Raw genomic sequence first — 21446 nt, 5'->3', positions numbered from 1 at the left:
ACACCTTGGGCCTTGTTGTATTATGTGTGCAGTACCTGCAGGCAGGGAACCTAGATCTTAAATCTGCTTTTCTTTTCTGTAGATGGGTGAGAAGAGAGAAAGAGAGAGGAGAAGCTTATCATTCAGCTTCCTTAAGTAGTAAACTTTTTCTTCCCCACTTTTGCTGCTACCATTACTTTTTTTTCCTGTGCGTGTTTTTGACTTTCTTACATTTTATTTAATTAAACAATCTTCTCAACAGGGTTGTATTTGTCAATGCACTATATATGCATTAGAATAAGTTTGCTAGTTTTCCTAGACATGTTAATTTGCCTAGCATAAATATAACTTTGAAAGTGCTATGAACTACAACAGCAAAAGTAGGGAATGGTGTATGCTAAAGGGTGGAAGTCCTTTGTCTCAGTACTGTTGGGAGTACAGTAGGAATGCTGCCTGAGATGCTCCTAGTGCATATCTTTACTCTGAGAAAGTTTTCATTGTAGATCTGGCCTGTCATAATAGTAATTGAAATCTTCCTTTCTAGTAGAATGTTAATTCCACAGCTATAAGGGCCTCTTAGATTTCTGACTACTGATAGGAGCCGCTGTCTTTTCTCATCCTTGTACATAAGTTATTTCAGAAGCTCTCCTTAAGGGAAATGCATTTGAGAGAAATGTGATGTTAAAGAAATGAAGGAAAATGTCTTTCAAGGTGAAATGCTTGATTTGTAAACTCAAGGAATTTAGCTTCCTAAAAGCATTAAGGTCTTAAAGAAGTTGTTAGATTCTGGTCTGCCACAGAATGAGATTATTCACTTTTGGATGTTAAAGCTGCTCTGAATCTTTTTCGTTTATGAGTGTACATAACAACTTAGAAATAATTTGCATTTTGAATGTGTCCTGGGCACTTGACTCTTATGATTCTTATGACTTTGATGTTACAGCAAACTGCCATCATTTGACAGTTCCTGTGATTCTCCACCTTGACAATTAATTAATGAAGTCATATTTCTGAAAAAGGCAGGCATATCAGTAAATGATAGCAATGGGATTGTAAGAGTTGTTACCTCTCATGATAAATTGTTTCAAATTTCATTTCTGGCTGACCAATTCATTTGCATTAGAGTTTTATTAACTGCAGCTCCTGTCAGTGTCTTCCTGACTGTATACCATTGCTCAGGACTGAACTTTTTTTTTTTTTTCTCTGTTAAATATTGGTGGAAAATATTGTGTGAAATTTTACATGGGATTTATTATGCTGTTGTGCTTTCTTAGGTAACTAGCAATCGTAGAAAAGTCACATGTGGAAAAGTTGATTATTACAAATTGCCCTGCTGCTGGTTTTTAACAGCATCATCAGCATAATCAGTTAAAATTCCCTTGTTTCTCAAACACTTATAACTTCCTTTTATGTAGGTCAAGTATAGGGATATTCCAAGGCTGGTCTAAAGATTTCTCTCTGCCGAGCTGGTAGCAACAACTGATGAGTGGTATGGGAAGTATGGGAAATGATGGGAAGACCGAAATATTGCCAGCAGTTACCTACAAATTTTATGGGAGCTGTATATTTGATATAGCAAGAGTATGTTAGAAAATCTAGCAAAGGTAGTAGGTAGATGTTTTTAGCTGGAAAATGACGACTCTCATAAATTTTACTTTAAAAGCAAAATCCTTTTGTATTTCTATTTTTTTGGAAAAATGATTTATATACAAGTGTAATTTTCTGGGAACAAAAAAAAATGACATACCTTGAAGATGAAAAATAGCCTGAGGCTTTTGTCTTATTTTCCCTTTTCAAATACAAGTATAATTCCATACAGTATTCTGACTTCTCATAAGTCCTAGATTCCTGCCACTGCTCATACTATCTTATGTGAAACTCAAAATAAGTTTTACATTTCAATTTCTCTTCTGTTGTGACGTTGTCTGATACTTTTGTTTTATTAAAACAATTAAACTTATCAAGTTTCTTTGATTTGAATCTTAAAGGTACCCCAAAGGTGTTGCCAGAGAGTTGACTCAGTCTTTACAGCAAGCACAGAAAACAGAAGAGTAGATGAGTTTGCTGCAATTCTGCATAGCCCCATAGCTAGCCAGTTTGGCACCTGGCAATGTTGGGTATTTTTGGGTAGCTGATTGTCCAGCTTAAAGATAGAGGTGAGCTGGATGCTTTGGTTCTCCTGTCAAGTAATGGTGAGTGATGACAGGCAAGCTAAAATAACCTAGCCCTGTTTTCTATTTCATTTGTTTCTGATGTGTGCCATACCTTTTGTGTAACATAGACGAGTGAATAACTGATAGACCTACTACAGTCTCTGTGGGATGTTTAAAACTTAAAAGGAGTTGATCTATTTTCTTCACCTCTTGGACTGTAGTCCGAGGAACGTGGTGTCTGTCTTTCTTTCGTGCATGCACACATTCTTTTGTGTGCACTTCCTCTTTTTTAAATCAATATTGTTCAAATTCAATAGTAAAGCGGAGGTCTCAAAATTATGTTTCGTGAAGCTTCGTGAAAATAACAGAAAATTGAGTTTTGTGATCCCAACGAACATGGAAGTATTTGTGGCTGGTTTCTTTGTCTTTCTTACTTGTTTTCTTGTGCTTTTAGCTTGTGGTCATGAAGAATGGTTGCGAAGAGATCAAAAATCATGGTTCTGAGGGAACTACTTTCCTCCAGACTTATTATTGGAGGTTACTGTAACTTTTTTAGAATTTGAGACAGAGATTTTGAGTGGTAAGACCTCTATATTGCCAGGCTTTTTAGGTAAGAAGTGAACTAGAAATATGGTACTTGGCACTGAAAAAATAAATGCTTGTTATTTCAGTTAGTGGTTTTGGTAACGAATTATAATAGTGATCACATGCTTTGTTAACTGTTTTGGAGTACCTAAAGGCCGTTATGTCATTTCCTGCAAAAGGTACTTGTGTTGTTGTTTCTGGTAACAGATAGAGAGGAAATGGGTCAGCCTTTAGTGAACTACATTTACAATTGCTTCAGGTAAATGTAAAGGTCAGTGTAGGCACACTGTATTTTCTTACAGTAAAATAGTATCTTTTCCTAGCTAAGACATTACAGTTTATTGCTAGCTATGGGCTGTTGCTATGACAGCATTTTTTTAGACTGTGTGAGTCATATTAAACTGTGGCCTAACTTAATATTTTATATATCTTAATATGTTGTCCTATGCTTTGTATTACAAACTTCAAAATTTCTCACCTTACTGAGTGCAGTAAGTACTTGCTGATTACATCTTTGTCTGTTTTTCATTAGTATTGTTGTTTTTCAAACTATTTTCTGTACAGATATTTTTACTACAGCAACATCACAGAAAGAAATAAAATACAGGTTTGGAATACAAGCTCGACAGTTGGTTGTGAACAATATAAAAAGTTGCAGAAACTTGAATTGTCTGACAACAGTACCATAATAAAAGTGTGGCCCCTGAATTTTGAAAATAACTTTTCAGACTAAATATCCAGACTAGTTGCTTTTGCCATTTTTTTTTCCTTTAACCATAGCAAGAGAAATGACAGCTCCAGTAAAATTAAGCAAAAGTAATTTCTTTGACTTCCAGGAGTAGTAAATGTTTGATGTTGATCCATGTTAAAGTTGCAGTGTGGGTGAAAATCTGAAGTGTGATGTGTTGTGTATTCCAACTGTGTTACGAAGGAGCTTCTGATGTCCCAGACTGATGAAGTAATTCTCATAATCATACTGAGGAAGCATGCTAAAGTAATTATAATATGAGTTTGTCTGTTCTCTACCAGGTATAATGCAGTTAGCGTACAGATATATTATTCCCGAGATCACTGCTGTAATATGTAGGGTAAACAAGGTCATTGCCCCATTAGAGCTCTTATTCAATTTGGGTGCTGCAGCTCAGAGATCAATGAAAAGATTTAATATTCAGTAGAAAGGATTAATTGTAGGAGTTCATAAGATTTAAAGTTGCTGTCTGAGAGGGACTAAGTGCCTTACTGCGAAAGGCTGCTTAGGAATTGTACTATCCCCCTTACTTGGAAAACATTTATGATGTTCATTTCTAAGTTTTGTCTTCTGAACTGGCACCATTTGTACTGGGAAACTCACAACAAGGTTAGATCAGATATATGAATGCAAAGTGGAAAAGTTCTGCTTTATCTAACAGTATGTAACTTTACCACACTACTTACGACATTATCTGGAATAAATTTGTATGCCCGCTCAAAGAGCTACATTGATTTTGTTGATACAGTTATCCATATGGATTAGGGTCTGTGAATTGAAGAAATTAATCATAAGATGTGGGCTGAGGCATTAGTTTCCCTTCTCTTCCTCCCCCTTTACTTTCTGCTACTACGCCTGCAGCACAAAGGGCCGGAAGAAATGATATGCTCACTACTTAACAGTTCACATTCTGGCATGTTTGCAGAAGTCTGTCCTCTCTGAGGTGAGTTGCCCATTAGCTGAGTTGTTGGTGCACTTGTTTCAGCTCCGTTATGGATGTGGAGACCTGTGGCAGAAAGGCTGGTCAGGTAGCTTGAGGACGTAGCTATGAACTAGCCTAAATAAATCCACTGGAGCACATCTGTCTGAGCCTTATGCTCCTGTTCATCTCAGAAGTATTAGAAAAACCCTTATATCTCAAGACACCATTTTTGATGTATATCTGAAAAGAGCTGTCTTTGTGGGCATTAAAAATGAGGCTAGAGAGGCTAGTGCCCTGTTCACAGTGCAGCTTTTATAGCTGCAGAGAAATATGTGCTAATGTATCCGACTTTGTATACTCTTTGTGTCATGTATACAAGACGTGCACAAATATACACATATGCAGGAATGCTTTTCCTGTTACATTGTGTATCTTGTTTCTAAGAAATCTTTTTATCATTAAGAAGGTTTTGATTTTTTGAGAGCCAAATGGATTAAGGAGAATCGTGCTATTCTTTGGGTTGTGCGTCACCCCTTAAGAGATGATAAGGAGATTTTGCTGTACTAAGAACCAAATTAAATGTCAGATTAAGAGGGAGTGATGGGACTAGGGATTATAGTGTGTTTAAAAACAGGAAGAATTAGGAATAAATGCAAGTGCCATAGTAGCTTTGGGAATTTAAAGTGAGCTTGAATTTATGTCAATCTAGCCTTTTGGTGACCCATATCTTGCAAACAAAATGTTTAAAGTAAGCGCTTCTGAAAGCCCTTTAAAATGAGAATGTAACATTTCTTCACATAAGATATTTCATGAACATCTTGAATTGCTTAAATTTACTCTTCAGTTCCCTCATTAATATTTAAAATTTATGCCCTCTGCATTCATGACTGTCCATTCAGTCATGCTGTCTGAGCACCTTTAACCTTGGAGTTTGTGATAAGTCAGAGAAGGTGTATGCTATGCATCCATAATTTTTCTCTACCTATAGCTCCACTAATATGAGTAAAAAATTATTCACTGATGCCTCCATCAACATGTATTGAAAAACAAGCTGAATAGTCTTAAACATCTTTCTAAATAATGTACTTGCTCCTCCATATTTATCAACTGGCATACTGTAGTGGTGATCATGAACATTCCTCTCAACTGTACCTCTAAGAAAGGGGACTTTGATATGAGAATCTAATCAGTGTGGTCAATCCTTATCTGACGATTATAAACCTTCTCTGTAAAGTTCACCAGCAACCTGTTAATGTGTTTTCTGTTTTTATAATTATGTTCTTGTAATGCATGGGTGAACTTTCTGAAGCATATTGAGTTGATGGCATGCTTAAGGCTAGGGAAATTTGAGGAGGAAGGAGAGAAACATTTGATAGGGTAAGTCCTTAATTTGATACTGTGGGTTTAGGTTCCCCTTTCTCCCCCACTTTTCACAAGTGTGTGATTATCTAGAAATGAGTGCCTGGATGTGGTGGAAAGCATCACATTTAATCCTCTCGAATTACTTGTTGCAGGACAAACTCTCAATTTAATATTGCTCCACTGAACCAATATTTTTAAAATCAAATATCAGCCATTTGGAAAGACAGAATTGGTTGCTATTAAAATATATATACACACACACACACATATAATCAAAGAATACACCTTGGCATTTCAGTAGTGTCAAGAGATAGTTTTCCTTAAAATTCTTTTATTCTAATGATACTCTTAAACAGAACTCCATAATGATGGAAAAATATTATGTATTTCCCATTCATAAATTTTTAAATGTGCTCACTGCCTAGACTTATATTGAATGGTCTTAGCCTGTTGTAGCAGTTGCCACAGTGAATCCCTAAAAACACATAAAAATACGATGACATAAAATCTAACCCTATTAGTAGGGTCAAAAGCAAAGGAGAAAGACTTTTGTTTCCAAGGCAGAAATTGGACATGATGCCTTTTAAAAATGAAGTGTCATAGTGTAGATCATAAATAGTGTAGGATTGCCTGGCATTGAGACACATTGCAGAGAGACTCAGATAACTTTGGCAGATAAAAATGTTGTAGAGTTGATGAAGTAACAAATTCCTGATTCTTTTTTTGTTTGTTTATTTTATGCTTTCCTGGAAACTACAGGCATTTCAGTAGGACTATGGAGGAGCTAGTCCATGATCTGGTCTCGGCGCTGGAAGAAAGCTCAGAGCAAGCTAGAGGAGGTTTTGCAGATACTGGAGATCATTCTCGAAGCGTGTCTTGTCTTCTGAAGCGACAGGCGAGGAAAAGGAGGGGACGAAAGAGACGCTCGTTTTCCACCCACCACCCCTGGGAGACTGGTCACTGTTTAAGTGAAGGTTCTGATTCCAGTTTGGAAGAATCAAGCAAAGACTACAGGGAGAGTCATGCTAATAAGAAAGACCACAGTGACTCTGATGACCAGTTGTTGGTTGCTAAACGTCGACCTTCCTCAAATTTAAATAACATTAGGGGCAAAAGACCTCTGTGGCATGAACCAGATTTGGCTGTTGATAGTTTAGGAAACAGAACTTTGCGCAGAAGAAGAAAAGTGAAGCGAATGGCAGTAGACCTTCCGTCAGAAGTCTCTAATGCACTGACAATAACTCAACAACAGGATAGCAGTAGAGATCAAGAAATGGACAATGACAATAAATCATACCAACATCAAGAGTTTTCCAAGAGCAAAGTGAAAAAAAGGAAAGTAGCTGCAGCTCGACAAGGACCAGAAATCTTGGATGAAGGAGTAGTTATAGAAAATGAAGAAGTGAACCAAGCAAATAAGGACAAAATGGAGTATGAGGAGCAAAAGGGCTCAGATGAAAACATGAGTGACAGGTTATTCTTTCTCTTACTTCTTATGGAATCTTTGGATCATACTTGTTTGCATATATTACTGTTTTTACTGCAGATGTTGGCAACCTTTGGAATTCTTTCTAATTTCAGAGTTAAAATGAAAGCACCAATTGTACTTATTTTATTAAGTTACTCTTTTTTTGTTTGTTGGTTTTGTTTTTTTGACCTAAGTGTACTTTTTTGGCGTTTACCATGTTGAGTTGATCAGGTTTAGGTATTCAGATATAGAGTCAAGTGACAGGGGAATAACTAAAGACAGTTTCTTGAAAGAATGTATTTTAATTGTTTCAATATTAAGAATGTCAAGATAGAATACACAAATGATTAAAATGTTGTGTTTTTGTTAATTTCAACTGGTGACAGTTCTCAGACTTCCATAGCAGAAAACAAAAATTTTTTAAGTTTCTGAACATTGGTGCTTTGATTATTATTCCTGTTCGTCAGAAAAGTTGTCAGTGTTTAGTTTCACCATTTAGACAATATGTTCTTATGTGTCAATGGCATAAAAAGTTTGCAGACTGCCAAGGATATACATCACTTAGGAAATGTAAAAACCAATTTACAGTTCAGAAACACCTGAGCTTGCCATTAGAAAAATGGGGGAGTGATGACCCTTTGGCAGCACACCTCATCCATCCATTGCAGACAGCAGGCATGCTACAATAGTGATTGTTTCCAAAGTGCTATTTTGACAACACAGTAAGGTGTAAGTCATTTTTCCACCATACCCAAGGGATCTTACCTGCAGGGTCTGGTAAGCCTCATTATGTTTATCCTTTGTGTCTGATTCTGAATGCAGAACTGTCAGCAGGCAAGACTTGTATTAAAACAAATAATTCTGCTCAGTGGCTTGACAACCGCGGTGTTCTTGTTTCCCATAGGCATTTTATCCATACTGTTCTCTCTTGCTTATTGTATAAGTGGCATTTAATGTTGGGGTTTGGCACCTAGGGGTTTTGGTTAAAACATGCAGCTCAGCTACTGTAATGACAGCAGTAGTGGTAAGTGATTAACAACTTACTGTTTGAAAACTTCTTAAAAAATTTAGAAGTCTTTTATTACACAATGGTTTTGTCCCTCAGCTGGTGAAGATAACCTGTTGAAAAAGCCGTGTGAATCCTGAGTTTTATAGATTGTACCCAATGTCTTCATAGTGGTATTAGAGCAGAAGCAGTACTAGGGCATCCGGTTTAACTTCAGACACCTCACTTAGACAAGTTAGGAGGGTGTACTGTCAGGGAACTTTTAGCAGACTTGGCTTTTCAGTACTGCAAATCTCTGTTGCCAGGTTTGATGCCTAAAGATAGGTAGTTTGAAAATTTCTTTGAAGAAACCATTTCAGTCAGATGTATATTTTTGTATTATTTTATTTCAATTTTTAATGATTTGCTGTTAAGTCACAAGAGTAACAGTTCTCAAACTCAAAAATTCTATAAGTAACTTCTGAGTGGATGGAGACATGACCAAAATGAAAATCTATTAGACTCCAACAATGTGCTGCTTTCAAGTCAGCTGGACCATCCTTTTTCTTCTACATTAGGGAAACATTATTGATTTTAAAAATCTACTCTTCTCTTTGAAATGCTTAATGTTTTGTTAAACCTTATGTTTTCATTTTGCAAATTGTACTTCAAAAATTATCCGTAGCCCCAAGAAATGACCTTTGGAACCATTTCATCTTCATGGTGTTTTCTGCTTGTGAACATGTTTGAATGATGATCCATCATTCTGGAAAACTTCTTGCAATGGTAGTCTGTTTCAAAAGCTTTGGGAATCATCTGATTTAAGCATTTAGTATACATACTGTTTCTGAACAATTTATATCTGAATCATTTTAATTTTATTTTTAAATTCGCTGTGCCTACATACAACACTGCCTGTATTATTTGCTGGTATAATTTAACTGGAAGAATCAGAAACAACTATCAAATTCTCTTGTTTTAAGACTGTTTTATAAGTAAAGGCTGAGATTTAAAGAGAATAGGTGTCTTCTAAGACTGTGCAAGATATGGAGATAAAACAAATTACCTTGGGATAAGGCTCATTTTTTCAGCAGTCATTACTGGGGAGAGGGAAATGCAAAGTAAAAAAAAAAAATTACAAAATAAACTTCCTATGTTTATATGCATACAGTTTATCATATATACGCCAAAATTAAGATTACTGTTTTTAAAGTAATCCTAACGGCTATTTCCTGAAATTGGAGTTAAATACTATGAACCTAAACTGACGAGGAGAAAATTTTAGTGTATCCTTACAATGTAACATTGTTGTTTTTAAAATAAAGTAGTATATATTTGAAGTGCAGACTGAAAAGTTTATGGAGCAAGTGACATTTCTTTGGAGTATTATCGCTGCCACACAACAGTAACATTAAGTGCAGGATTCTGTAGTAGAAAGAGGAATCTTCAAGGTACTAATATGTCAGCATATAAATGATCCCAAAGATTAATTTGTGAGGCTTCTTTTGAGCCCTAGAACTAGGAGACTTTTGTGATTGTAGCCTAGTCATCGCTTGCACTTAATTCCTTATCCGCTTTCAGCCAAATTTGACAGCACATGGAGTTCTGAATGAGAAATCTAAATTGCCCCCTTTGAGAGAGACTCGGCAGCTTGACCCTCACTGTGCAGTGGCTGAGCCATCTTGAGGATTGGATTAATTAGGAAAACATAGGTCACAAGTCCATAGGAAACCGAGGCATAGGGCAATTTGCTTTGAGGGGTGACTAATACTAAAAATTAGGTCCTCTTTGTTTTCATGGGTGTATAAGTAAAGCTGTGAAAGCCAGGTTTCTGGCAGTTTTGAGGGGAGCAGGAAAGTGTTTCCTTCAGGCTTCACTTACATGCCTTGTCTTACAGAATCTTTTTTTATTCCTGGAAATCTTTCTGGAAGAGGTATCTTTGTTATTTTCTTTGCTTTGTAGCAATCTAAAGTGCAAGTTGCATTAAAACTGAATATAACTTCCACCATAATACCTCTCGTGTTTACGTAGCAATAAATTAATTCCAGAGGTCTTGTGTTAATTTCTAACTGGCAGTCCTTTAGCTGAATAATCTCGGCCGTAATTCCTGCCCTGTTTGAGTGTGACTGAGCAAAGTGAACTCTGGCAGCCATAAATATGCCAGAGTTGTCATTTTAGATTTAGATAAAACAAACAAACAAAAAAAACCCCTGTCATTTAGTGTATTTCAAAAAACTTGCAGGCTTCATGAACTGCCTACTCCCACAGTAAGAATTATGTGTATGTTCACAAGGTCTTTTCCCCTTTTTTTTTTTTTTTTTCAGAAAAATTTAAGGGAAAGAAAGTTGGAATTCATTTCTTAACTCTTTTGTGTTTTTGAAGGAAAAAAGGCACCTCTAATTACAATAAATGTAAAGGAAGAATCTATGAAAAGGAAATTTTATTTATTTATTTATTTTAAAAAGGAAGATGTATCCATATAAGAGAGCACTCTGAAGTCTAAGGACACTAATGGCACCTCTGCTGTAACCAAAGTGAGGATGGGATGTTTTCTACAAAGAAGGTGCTAGGATTTGCCTAGCTTTACAGCTTTAGGAGGTTCAAATGTTGCTCACTCACTTTAAATATGGACCTGTTTTCACAGTTCCATGCTTGTCATGTTTCTTCTTAGGGCAGTTATCCAAGTTAAGTTCTTAAGTCTGATTTTGTTGTATTATGGGTAAGAGATGTAAGTACTGGTGTAAGTACTGCTTATGCAGTAAGAATACATATAAGTAGAAGATACAGTAAAGGTTAAGAAAACTTATTCTTCAAATGTAGAGCTCTGTATGCATTAAATAGATAGCTGCAGATAATGGCTTTGTGGATCCTGAAGCCATATTTGGCTTCAAATTCTGTTGGAATGCTTCCAAAATGAAGATGTTAAAAACAACTATATTGTTTCAATTAAACAAGGTTAACTTTACACAATTTATTCTAGAAGATTGAAAATTATTGAGGTTTACTTCTGCGATTTATATTCAGAAAGAAATAACTTTTATAGTGTATGATATTTAGAACCAAAAATAGAAATAATCTAAATATGTCAAGGGAGTAATTAAAAGTACGATATCAAGTCAGTTGAATTCAAGCATAGGACTGCATGTATGTTATAGTTTAAGCAAAAACAGAAAGGCAAAACATATCTCAATTTCTTTTCACATAGCTCATATGCAACATTGAGAGTAGCCACTGAACTCTTATCTTTTAGTCGAATTTGTTAGGTCAGCTGAGGAGAATTTCAGATTCTTCTGCAATATAAGTATAGCATGATTAAATTTTGGTGATATAATACTTCCTGAATAGAGGTACTTATTTAAAAAAAAAAAAAAAAAAAACTTTTTTAAATACAGAAAATCCTTTAATTGCCAGTGGCCCAGTGGTTCAATAGATTGTGGTCTATGTTATTAAAAAAATAAGAGACTATTTCAGAATTTAGAAGCAAGTGGAGTATTGTAATAATATGTATTCTTTGTAATAATATTTATATGTATAATAACAAAGAAGCGTGTTTCCAATTGCACTCTTCAAATTTAGAAAAATATGTGCATATTATATTCACATATTCTAATTTTAAGGCCCTGAAAGAAGTTGCTGCTTTTTGTTGGTGTTATGATCTTATTATCATACTCATTTTCTTCAGGATGTTCTTTACTTTCATTTAATGGGCTACAATTGTTGTAAACTTTTTTTTCTTTCTTGACAAATAATATGTGGTGAATCATAAAGTACTGTATTTTTGAGAATATTTGCCAATAATGTTTACAAAGGTAATTCTGTCTTAAGACTTATATTTTACATGCTGAAAGCTTAGACTGCTTTTGATTGAGACTTTTTCTATTTTTATTGAGCAATGATGTGCCATGATCAAGCTGAATTGCACAGCATAAGAAAAGCTGGTGAGCATTAGATGGAAGCAGATAATAAAAGACATCAATTGTGTCAGCACCTCATTGGAGTCGCATCTGGCTTAGTGTCAGGGTACCATTAGATTCCTGTGGTTTTATGTGCCAAAAATAATATGCTTTATAGTTAATGGAACTAGGATATTTGCTTTTTGATTAAAAAAAAATCATTTTCTTTCAGGTCTTTGTTGGACTTAAATTCTGTGTGAGCACAGCCTTGTCTCCTTAAAATTTTATGACCAAAAGATCAATTGTTCTTTTGATCTGTTTCTTTCTTTCTCTTATTACAGTGAATCCAGCAGTCTGAGCAGCAGCGATGCGGGTTTGTTTACCAATGATGAGGGAAGACAAGGTATTGAAAAAATCTTTCCCTTTTCCACCCCTCAAACCACATCAGTTGAAATTCTGTAAGCGTTACAAGTTATTACATAGGTTGATTATCTTAAATCAGTTGCTGTTACAATTTTGAGGAGTTGAAGTATAGCTCTCTTTCAGGATTTTTGAAATGCTATGGCAGGGTATTCTGATCCTGTAAATGTTATAAATAAGTATACTTATATACTTACAAGGGCATATATACTACTTATGTTCATAATGTAAGTAAATTTAATGTCCAAAGGATTGTAGATAGTTCTGCTGTATTACGAATTTTGTTTTCCAAGCTAGCTTTTGGCTAAGTTTTATTTTGTTAGTTGCTTCAGATTTTTCACAAGACAACATCACAGTAGGACTGCCTTATCAAGCTAATTCTGACTGAATTTTGGGGATTCTTTGCTTTTTGAATTCATGTAGCAGTATTGTATAGTTTGTTTTCATTCCAAGGTACTCCCTGAACAAGTACTTTTTGTAGCAGTCTGGGATTGAGATTCGAAGATACCTGCTATTTAGAGAGTTTCCTCTCTGAAAGATCTCTCCCCATTACACTTGAAAAATGTGATTTGCCTACAAATTCTACAGTAAAGTGCAACACATTCAAAACTTTCCTTTCATATGCGTAATGTTCTAACATACAAGGAATGTTGAAACCTTCATAGAGGACACTTTCTTCCCAAAGAGTGGCAGTATTTGTTAAGCAAATGTAGACCAAAACTAGTGCTTGGCTAATAAAATCAATTTCTTTCTCCAATTACTCTTTGGAGACGTTTTTTGTTTGTTTGTTTTTTAAATCATAATTGACTAAATGGTTGTTTATCCTTAAGAACTTCTGTAGAAGTAATGACAGAAAAAGTCTTTTTCATTTAATGGAAAAAAATATAGCAGAAAAAAAGGCCAGACCACAAACCTGTTTTTACTTGCTTGCAAATTGCCTTTGCACAGCATTTATGGAACGTCTTGCACTTTTATACGTGTTAATCCAGTCTAGTTGAGGCCAGTATCTAGTGGTGTACTCGGGGCTCAATATGGTGTCCAGTACTGCTCAGTTTGTTTGGATCATTTACCTAAAATTTAGCTAATGAGTAATTTAACTTCTATGTCAGAGCTATTTTGAGTTCTGTTTGTGTGATTCCTGTACAAGGTCATGCCAAATCACTACTTTTCGTTATAAAATACTCCATACTGAAGGGACAGACAGTCTCTAAAACTGTGATGTAAGAAAAACTTGAATCTTGAGTTTGACTTGGAGGCAACAAGTGAATATGAATGAAATATTTGTCCTATAAATCAAAACAAGAAATTCTCGTTAGTATTCAGGTATTTTGCAGTTGTAGAGATGCAGTGCTGGCAGATACTCAGCCTTTCAGTGCTTGAAGAGTCTTTATAATGCTTATATTTTCCCATTATGGGGCTGAGTGCTGCTTTTTGTTATAGAAAATTGTCTAATAAATGTTGTATTTGTCTCTTGTTTAGTCCTGCCTACTTAAAAATTTAAACACCGTGTACAGAAATAATTTATATGCAGAAATAGTGAAGCATGGTTTAGATACTTTCAAGTAGAATTAAAATATGCAAGACATCCTTTGGAATGTAATTGTAATGTTCGAAAGGATGTTTGCCGTGTATTATGAGGATGTTTTTGATCAACTGTCAAATACTGATTTGTATAAAAGAACATAATCTAAAAGAAGGAGACCTATTTTCTATTGTTCGTGTATTTATATCAGTTAGGCTTAAGATTAAACTTCCAGTCATGTCTTGCATTTTACTTTGACTACTAATATTTAAATATTAGATCTATAAATATCATTAATAAAAATAACAAGCTTTGTAGTATAATGTAGTATGATTCTCAATCAAATGGCACTGTCAGTTTTCATTTAAAATCAACTTTTTCAAAACTTATTTCTAAATGAACTTAATCAGATTAATTTCGTTTAGTCACATCTGTTCATGATTGTTTTGCCCTTTTACTAGCCATACAAATCATGAAATTAAGCTAATTATATACCATTATCAGCTGCAAAGAACTAGTTTCACAGTTTTATACCTTTTAATTCCCTACAGGAGATTAAGACTTGTTTTTTGTTAATATGGAAAGTGCAGTTACTTAAATGGATTTTCCGGCAGTTATCACCAAAGGATTAACTAGTTTATTATTGTTTTTCCACTATTCTAAATTGGTTTTAGAACATTACATTTTGTGTGTTTTCATTGATGACAATGCTTGCAATGGTTCTGAGAAACATTTTTCCAAATAGCAATGCTATATACAATGCTCTATATTGTTTTACTTCTATAAAGCAAAAGAAATTGTCTTGCCAGATTGCTCATTGAAAGTAACATCTGATTTTTTTCCTCTTATCCTCTCTATTCCTCCTCCCTTTGGGGGGCCTTGGGAGGATGCTGTCCTTATACAGGTGATGATGAGCAAAGTGACTGGTTTCATGAAAATGAATCTGGCGGAGCATGCGGAATTACAGGGGTCATTCCTTGGTGGGAACAGGAGGACTCTACAGAACTGGAGAGAGAAATACCTGATCCAGTCTTTGAAAGTATCTTAACTGGTACTTTCCCTCTTATGTCCCATTCTGGGAGAAGAGGTGGGTAACAATGAAATACAACTGTAGAATCACTTGGGCTTGGTAGAAAACTGTCTGTGGATTGTATAGAATATGTAAAATGTTGACAAAATCTGGGACATAGCAGTTTTCTTACTCCTAAGCTACTTTATTTTTAAGACACCATTAGATGGCAATTAGAAAACTGTTGATGGTTAGAAAAATTATGAGGTATAAAAGTTGCTCACTGTCATAGACTAATTTCATTTGTTGTCACAGTGTTTGCACTGAGAATTATTGTATTATTTAAAGGGAGTCTTTATATTCCTTTTTTTTTTGCTAGCTTCTGTGGTAATTTTAGAATGTAGTGATGTGGTATTAGGAATGTATTTGAGAACACTGGGCTTTGGGTGGATTTTTTTTTGTTCGTTTTTGTTGTGTGTTTTTTTTTTTTTTTTCTTTGTGTCTCTCTAAAATGTTTCTGGCAACTACATATTCAGTCTATCCAATGGTAAGTTGTTCCAGCTCTTGATGGCCTTCACAGCTAGGAACCTACTCTCATTTCAAGGCTGAAGTTGTCAGACCTGAGCTTGCTGCCAAAGCCTTCCATCTGCCACAAGGACCTCCTTTCACATCTAGAAAGAGTTTTCTCTCTCTCTTTTTTTTTTTTTTTTTTTGTGTGTGTGTGTGTGTGTGAGCACTAGTTGAATCACTCTGAACACTGAATGCATTGAATTCTTTTGTGAGGCTTATTTTCCATGTGTTTGGGATCATTTCAATGTTTCAGTGAACCTCTGCTTGTTCACCAGATTTAAAACTTTTTTAGTACTAGCACTAGAAATTTTAAAGTGATCCAAAATCATTCTCCTGTATCAAAATGGTATGCTCAGCTTATGCAGCAAACTGCCAAGAACTAGAACTGCAGCAAGAAAGTGTATAGAAAGTGTTTTTTCTCATGGTAACTTAGTCTTTCCCAGAGTTTTCCCATTCTGTATTCTTTATTTCTGTAGGTACTGTGTTTGGCTATATATATGTGTCTGTGTGTGTGTATAAATTTGTGCATGTATATATTTTTAAATTGAAGTCAGTGGCATAGATCAATAAATTGGTATAGGTACTGGTATAGGAAATACTCTTGAATCAATTTCCACTTTTTATTTGTAGGTTTCCAGAGCAGATTTAGTCATCTTCATGGAGTTCCAGCAAGAAACATCAAAAAGCCTTCAGGAAATCAGACTACATTGGTAGGTGTTTTTATTATTGTGAGCTAATATGAGCTGCTCTTACAACTCAAAAATGTTTATTCCTCTTATGGTTCTTTCCTGATGTTGTGGATAAACAATTGAATGGTAAGACTACAGTGGAGTGGTAAAACTGCAGTGCCAGTGCTGTTTATGTTGTTTTTTTTCCTTTCTTTTATGTTCTTTCTAAGACTCTGCCATTCTATTTTAATTGAATATTTATATATGCTCACTGAAATCACAAGAGCAGTCTAAGACTATTTCCCACTACTTGCTCTGAGCTATGGTTTCTTTGTTCTTTTATTTAGGAAGATTTTCCGTATTTATCTAATATAAAAGCATATTGTTTCCCCTCTTCGGAAACAAGTTATCAGACCCAAGTTATTCACTTTTATCTAATACGAAAAACATTCTACGATGGTTATATAGTACAATATTGTATTAATCTCTTACCCCCTCTCCGAAGTCCATTCTGAAAATCTATTCTTATTCTCCTTTGTTTAACCGATTTCTGTTGTGAGAGGAAAAGAGCATATACAAAAAAGCTGGAAGTAAGGCTTGTGATGCACCTGCCATACACACAGCACATACCTTCAGATGAGCCTGTTCAGAGGCTGACCACAAGTGACAGTTGTTTTTTAGTGTATTTAGCTTTAGGAATAGTCATGTTTATAATGAAGGAAAAAATCCAGCTACACATGATCCAATTGGGATTTTTTCCCCAGCTTATTTTCTAAAATAAAATTCTAATGAATTTTTAAGAGTTTGTTGTAGGCAATATGGAGAAGAGTATGGACTTTTTAAGATAAAATGTGCTCTTTGAAGTGCAATCTATTCCTTTCTTACATGAATACTATTTGGAAGAAGAGGAAAAAGTACGACACTGTCTAGCAATATATAGTAAACATAGTAAGCATGAAAAATACTGCAGGATCAGTGTTCTTTATTGTTTAGGACATTGTTAATTTGCTTAAATAAGGTGCTGGTGGGAAATGAGAGATATTGCGTGTGCAGACAGTAGAAAAGAACTGCTAGAAATTTAACTCATTTTGAAGAGGAAAGGTTTTTAATAGCTGAAGTCTCTGTTTGATAATTGCCATGTGGAGCTGAATAAGATGCTTTAAAACCTTGGCCTATGATCTCTGCTGTTAGTGGTCGTGAATTAGATGAATGCTATCTAGTTCTTGGTTTCCTATCTACCTATTTTTATTTTTGGTTCAGTGCTTGCTTGAGCATATCTGGGATTTGTAGCCCATTTTCTAGGCTTATTGCAATTTCACACTGGTATTTTATAGGAGCTATTATAACTGATAGGTTAGGTTCATGGCATTGATGATACATGGCTTAGCTACCCTAAAAACTGCCTTTTCCTCTAAATTGTAAAAAGGTGATCAAGTTTCAGCTGATGAAGATATACCGTGAATGCGTATATATAATAATAATAAAAATGTTTATCTTCTGCTACATTGTCTGAATTGTCCTTAGAAGCCCATTTTGCCTTCCAGTGATCATATCTCATATATGGTATATTCCTTTTATGAAAAAAATGCAAGCTGATCTACTAAAGAATGATAATTCAGTTACCTCCAGGTATTTAATACATCATTTACATAGTGTCATGAAACAAGGTTGACATGTGAACACGCCTCCTAAACCGCTATATTTAGGCAAAAATGCACATGCAGGATGAGTGTAGAGCCCTTGGAATGCAGAGTCCTCTGATCTTCTAACCTTCTTAATGACTATTTATGTTTGTAGGTGCATCTGTCTTTGAAAATTTAGTTATGTAAGTCGGAACACATGTACTTGCATTACAATCAAGTTATCACTTTTTAAAGGCATTTTTTTTTAGATACTTCAATGACAAAGAAAGTCTTCTAATACCTGTGACATCTGATAACACAGAACAAGAAGTAATTACTCCTATTAGATGGTAACAGTGAAGAGCAGCAAAAATGCTTTTAGAAAGATTAATATCCTGAGAAATGAACACTGCAGACTCAACTCATTGAGCAGAGTAGCGATGGTGACCTACTTTCATTTTTAACAGCAAGGAGTCTGATGTCTATATCACTGCTTTTACACAGACTTCTAAGGGACACAGGGCAAAAAATGGAGTTTTCTTCCAGGATGCATTTCCTAAGCATTATGTGTTCAATCTAAGGATATGTACCCAGACAATGTGATCCTATAGCTATCTCCTTACACACAGATAGAAAACATTTAATGCCCAACTGTGTGTTTTTTGTTTTTTTTTTTTTTTTTTTGCTGTCAGAGAACCAACAGGCTAAGGGTATAGTTGTTATTCATATAGCAAGGAAATTCTTAACTTAGGCCACTGTTTCTAAAAGCAACACTAGGCCATCTGTGTGGACCAGTTGGTGGATTTTAATCTGAAGTAGCCACACTTGGTGCTCAGATTGTGTCTAGACTTTGCTCTTGCATTTCACTAGGCTAATAGCTTTGTTTGGACAAACTCTTTAGTGTTTACTTTTGAGTCACATTTTTTTTATTTAACTTTGTGCGCATTGAATGAGGAATTATAATAATAATACAATTTTTAAAAATATTAAAGAATAGCTTTTTTCTAGCTAATGTGAAAGTAGTGATTTAATCTTTTTTTCCTGGACTTTAAATACAATGTTAAAAATGGCATCCCACTGCAGTCAGGTAATTGCCCTCTAGCATTAGTTTCAGAAATGCCAAATGTGCCGTTTGTATTTTTTAATTAACTTTTTAGCTTTGGGGGTGAATGTGGGGAGGATGGGGCCAGGCTCTTCTCTGTGGTGGCCTGTGACAGGATGAGGGGTAATGGGTGTAAGTTGAAACATAGGAAGTTCCATCTCCGTGTGAGGAAGAACTTCTTTCCTGTGAGGGTGACAGAGCCCTGGAACAGGCTGCCCAGAGAGGCTGTGGAGTCTCCTTCTCTGGAGATCTTCAAAACCCACCTGGATGCCACCCTGTGCCATGTGCTCTAGGTGATCCTGCGTGTGCAGGGAGTTGGACTAGGTGATCTTCAAAGGTCCCTTCCAACCTTAACCGTTCTGTGATTCTGTGTGGTTTTAATTATCTTGCTGTTTATTCATAGTGACAAATGCTATGAACTGATAGTCTGAACAGTTTTCCTTGTAATTCACCTTTAATCCAAAACCTCAAGAGATAGCCATCCAAAACTACACTTAAGTTGACTCTTACACCAGGGCAAATACCATGGTGATATCTCTCTCATTCTTTCTCAGAATGACTTCTCTCTTATTGTATATATTGAACAGGTTAAATATGGTTCACTTTATGGCTCACTATGTGAATATTCAAAGTAACAATGGCTTGTTAAAATCTTTGGCTTCAACGTATGCACCACTCTTCTTTCTCTGATTATTCCTCTTGTTATCTGCCAGTTATGACAGAGAAATCTCTTTCTGATGTTTGGCCCCGTGGTGTTCTTTTCTAGACGTTTGGAACTTGCTTGCTTTGACTTCTGAAGTCCTTGTTGGTTCTGTGATGGTTATGTTTTAATGCAACTTTAGTGGAAGGAATTTGTATTTAGGCATAATCTTTTGTTTAAAAAAAAACCTTTCCTCCAAAATACCACCCATTCTCCCAGAAAATTTCTTCTAATAACAGCTTGAAGCAACATCTAGAAGAATTAATAGTAATTTAATATTATCTCATATGCAGTATCAAGTTCTGAGTCATAATTTCCTTGTATTGTTCTTAAAATGTGATTGATTTGATAGAAGAAAGCATTGGGGGATGGGACTGGGGAGTCAAGTCGATCACCTAATTGAAAATAAACAGAAAATCTCATAGACACAGCCTCAGATAGGTCTTCTCAACTGCTGACATAATTTTTTGCTAGCCGTATGCTAAGCCATAACAACTTATTCATGAGTGGTTTTCACGCTCATTGACAGGACTAGTTTTTCCATTCTTTAGGAAACATCTTTTTGCTCACAAGAGAGGAAGTGGAGGAGAATGAGTACTGTCAATTCACACAGAGCAACTTGAATATAAGTAAACTGTTACTTGGATTGCATTCCCTACTATTGTTCCCTGGGAAGCAACTTCCGTAATGGCACTTAAGGTCTCTAATAGAGGTGTATCACCAGTTAGCTTTCCAATAGCTAACACAGTCTAGATTAAGCCTGTTGTCATATGAATTTTACTGTTGAGCATCTGCAAGATGGAACTCCAAAATCAATATATTTTCTCTTTTTTTTTCTAGCTCTGTTACAGCTTGATTTTTTCACGTGCTACGGATGGAAAAAAATCTGTTGTTTCCGTTTTAGCAAACGATCTGTCAGATCATTACTCTAAAGCAAAGACTGAGACATAATGTTATATAGCTTTGCTTAATTTAGAATGGAAATGAAAATACAAATTACAAATAGTGTGTTTTATATATATGTTTGAATACATGTAGTTTATACACTTTCTAGGTGGAAGCTCTAAGAACAATGAATTAAATTGGGCCTTTAATGCCCTCTCCAAAAATTTATATTGGAGATGCATATATCAGATATGCTCTGGAATGGAAATAGCTTCATGTAATGTTTGTACGATCTTCATATTTTCTATGAACTTAAACAAGTTGTCCTGTTAGTGAATTTCGTATCATATGTCAGGAGGGGGGAAAAAAAAAAAAAAAAGAGGACCATCAAGGTTTGCAGCATTTCCAACTACACTTGCATTGGAACAGTTCAAGAAGCTACTGCCTGCTCCTTGCCTGTTAGTTCCTGTCCCAGTAGTTACAGTTAGTACACAAGTAGCTTCTGGCTTTACTTGGACTTTAAGTGCAGTAAGAAAAAAGGAAGGAAGGCCTGCTGAATCCATGGCAAGTGATCACATGAGCCTTCTCAAGCCTTTACTGGTTGTTCAAAATTTCTTTCATTCTGCCCTCCGTGATTTAATTCAGCTGAATTATAGACTGGCATCTGATCTGTCATGTGTGGGTTTTTTTGTTCTTGTTTTGGATTTTTGTATATAGTTTGGTTTTCCTCTTTTCTATATTAACTACAGTTAGCCCCTCATTTGACAAGTGACTTTTAAAAACTTACATGCGCACATATGAGGAACAGTTTTCTTAACCTGTTGTTTCTCAATGCTGACTTAACATTTTTGCA

General features: G+C 35.3%; 1 protein-coding gene across 1 annotated transcript in view; it reads left to right on the top strand.

Moving 5' to 3' along the window:
• The window catches only part of GPATCH2 (G-patch domain containing 2), a 93587-nt gene that overhangs the window by 1096 nt on the left and 71045 nt on the right, over positions 1–21446 (top strand). Inside the window, exons 2-5 of the mRNA XM_010215662.2 lie at positions 6509–7222; positions 12437–12498; positions 14942–15124; positions 16247–16326. Coding sequence (XP_010213964.2) covers positions 6509–7222; positions 12437–12498; positions 14942–15124; positions 16247–16326 — 1039 coding nt within the window. The remainder of the gene's footprint in view (positions 1–6508; positions 7223–12436; positions 12499–14941; positions 15125–16246; positions 16327–21446) is intronic.

The sequence above is a fragment of the Tinamus guttatus genome, unplaced genomic scaffold (assembly GCF_059628265.1).
Source record: "Tinamus guttatus ecotype Peru unplaced genomic scaffold, ASM5962826v1 Tinamus_guttatus_pri_ptg000033l, whole genome shotgun sequence".
Lineage (NCBI taxonomy): Eukaryota > Metazoa > Chordata > Aves > Tinamiformes > Tinamidae > Tinamus > Tinamus guttatus.
This window is presented reverse-complemented; position numbering and strand designations above follow the sequence as displayed.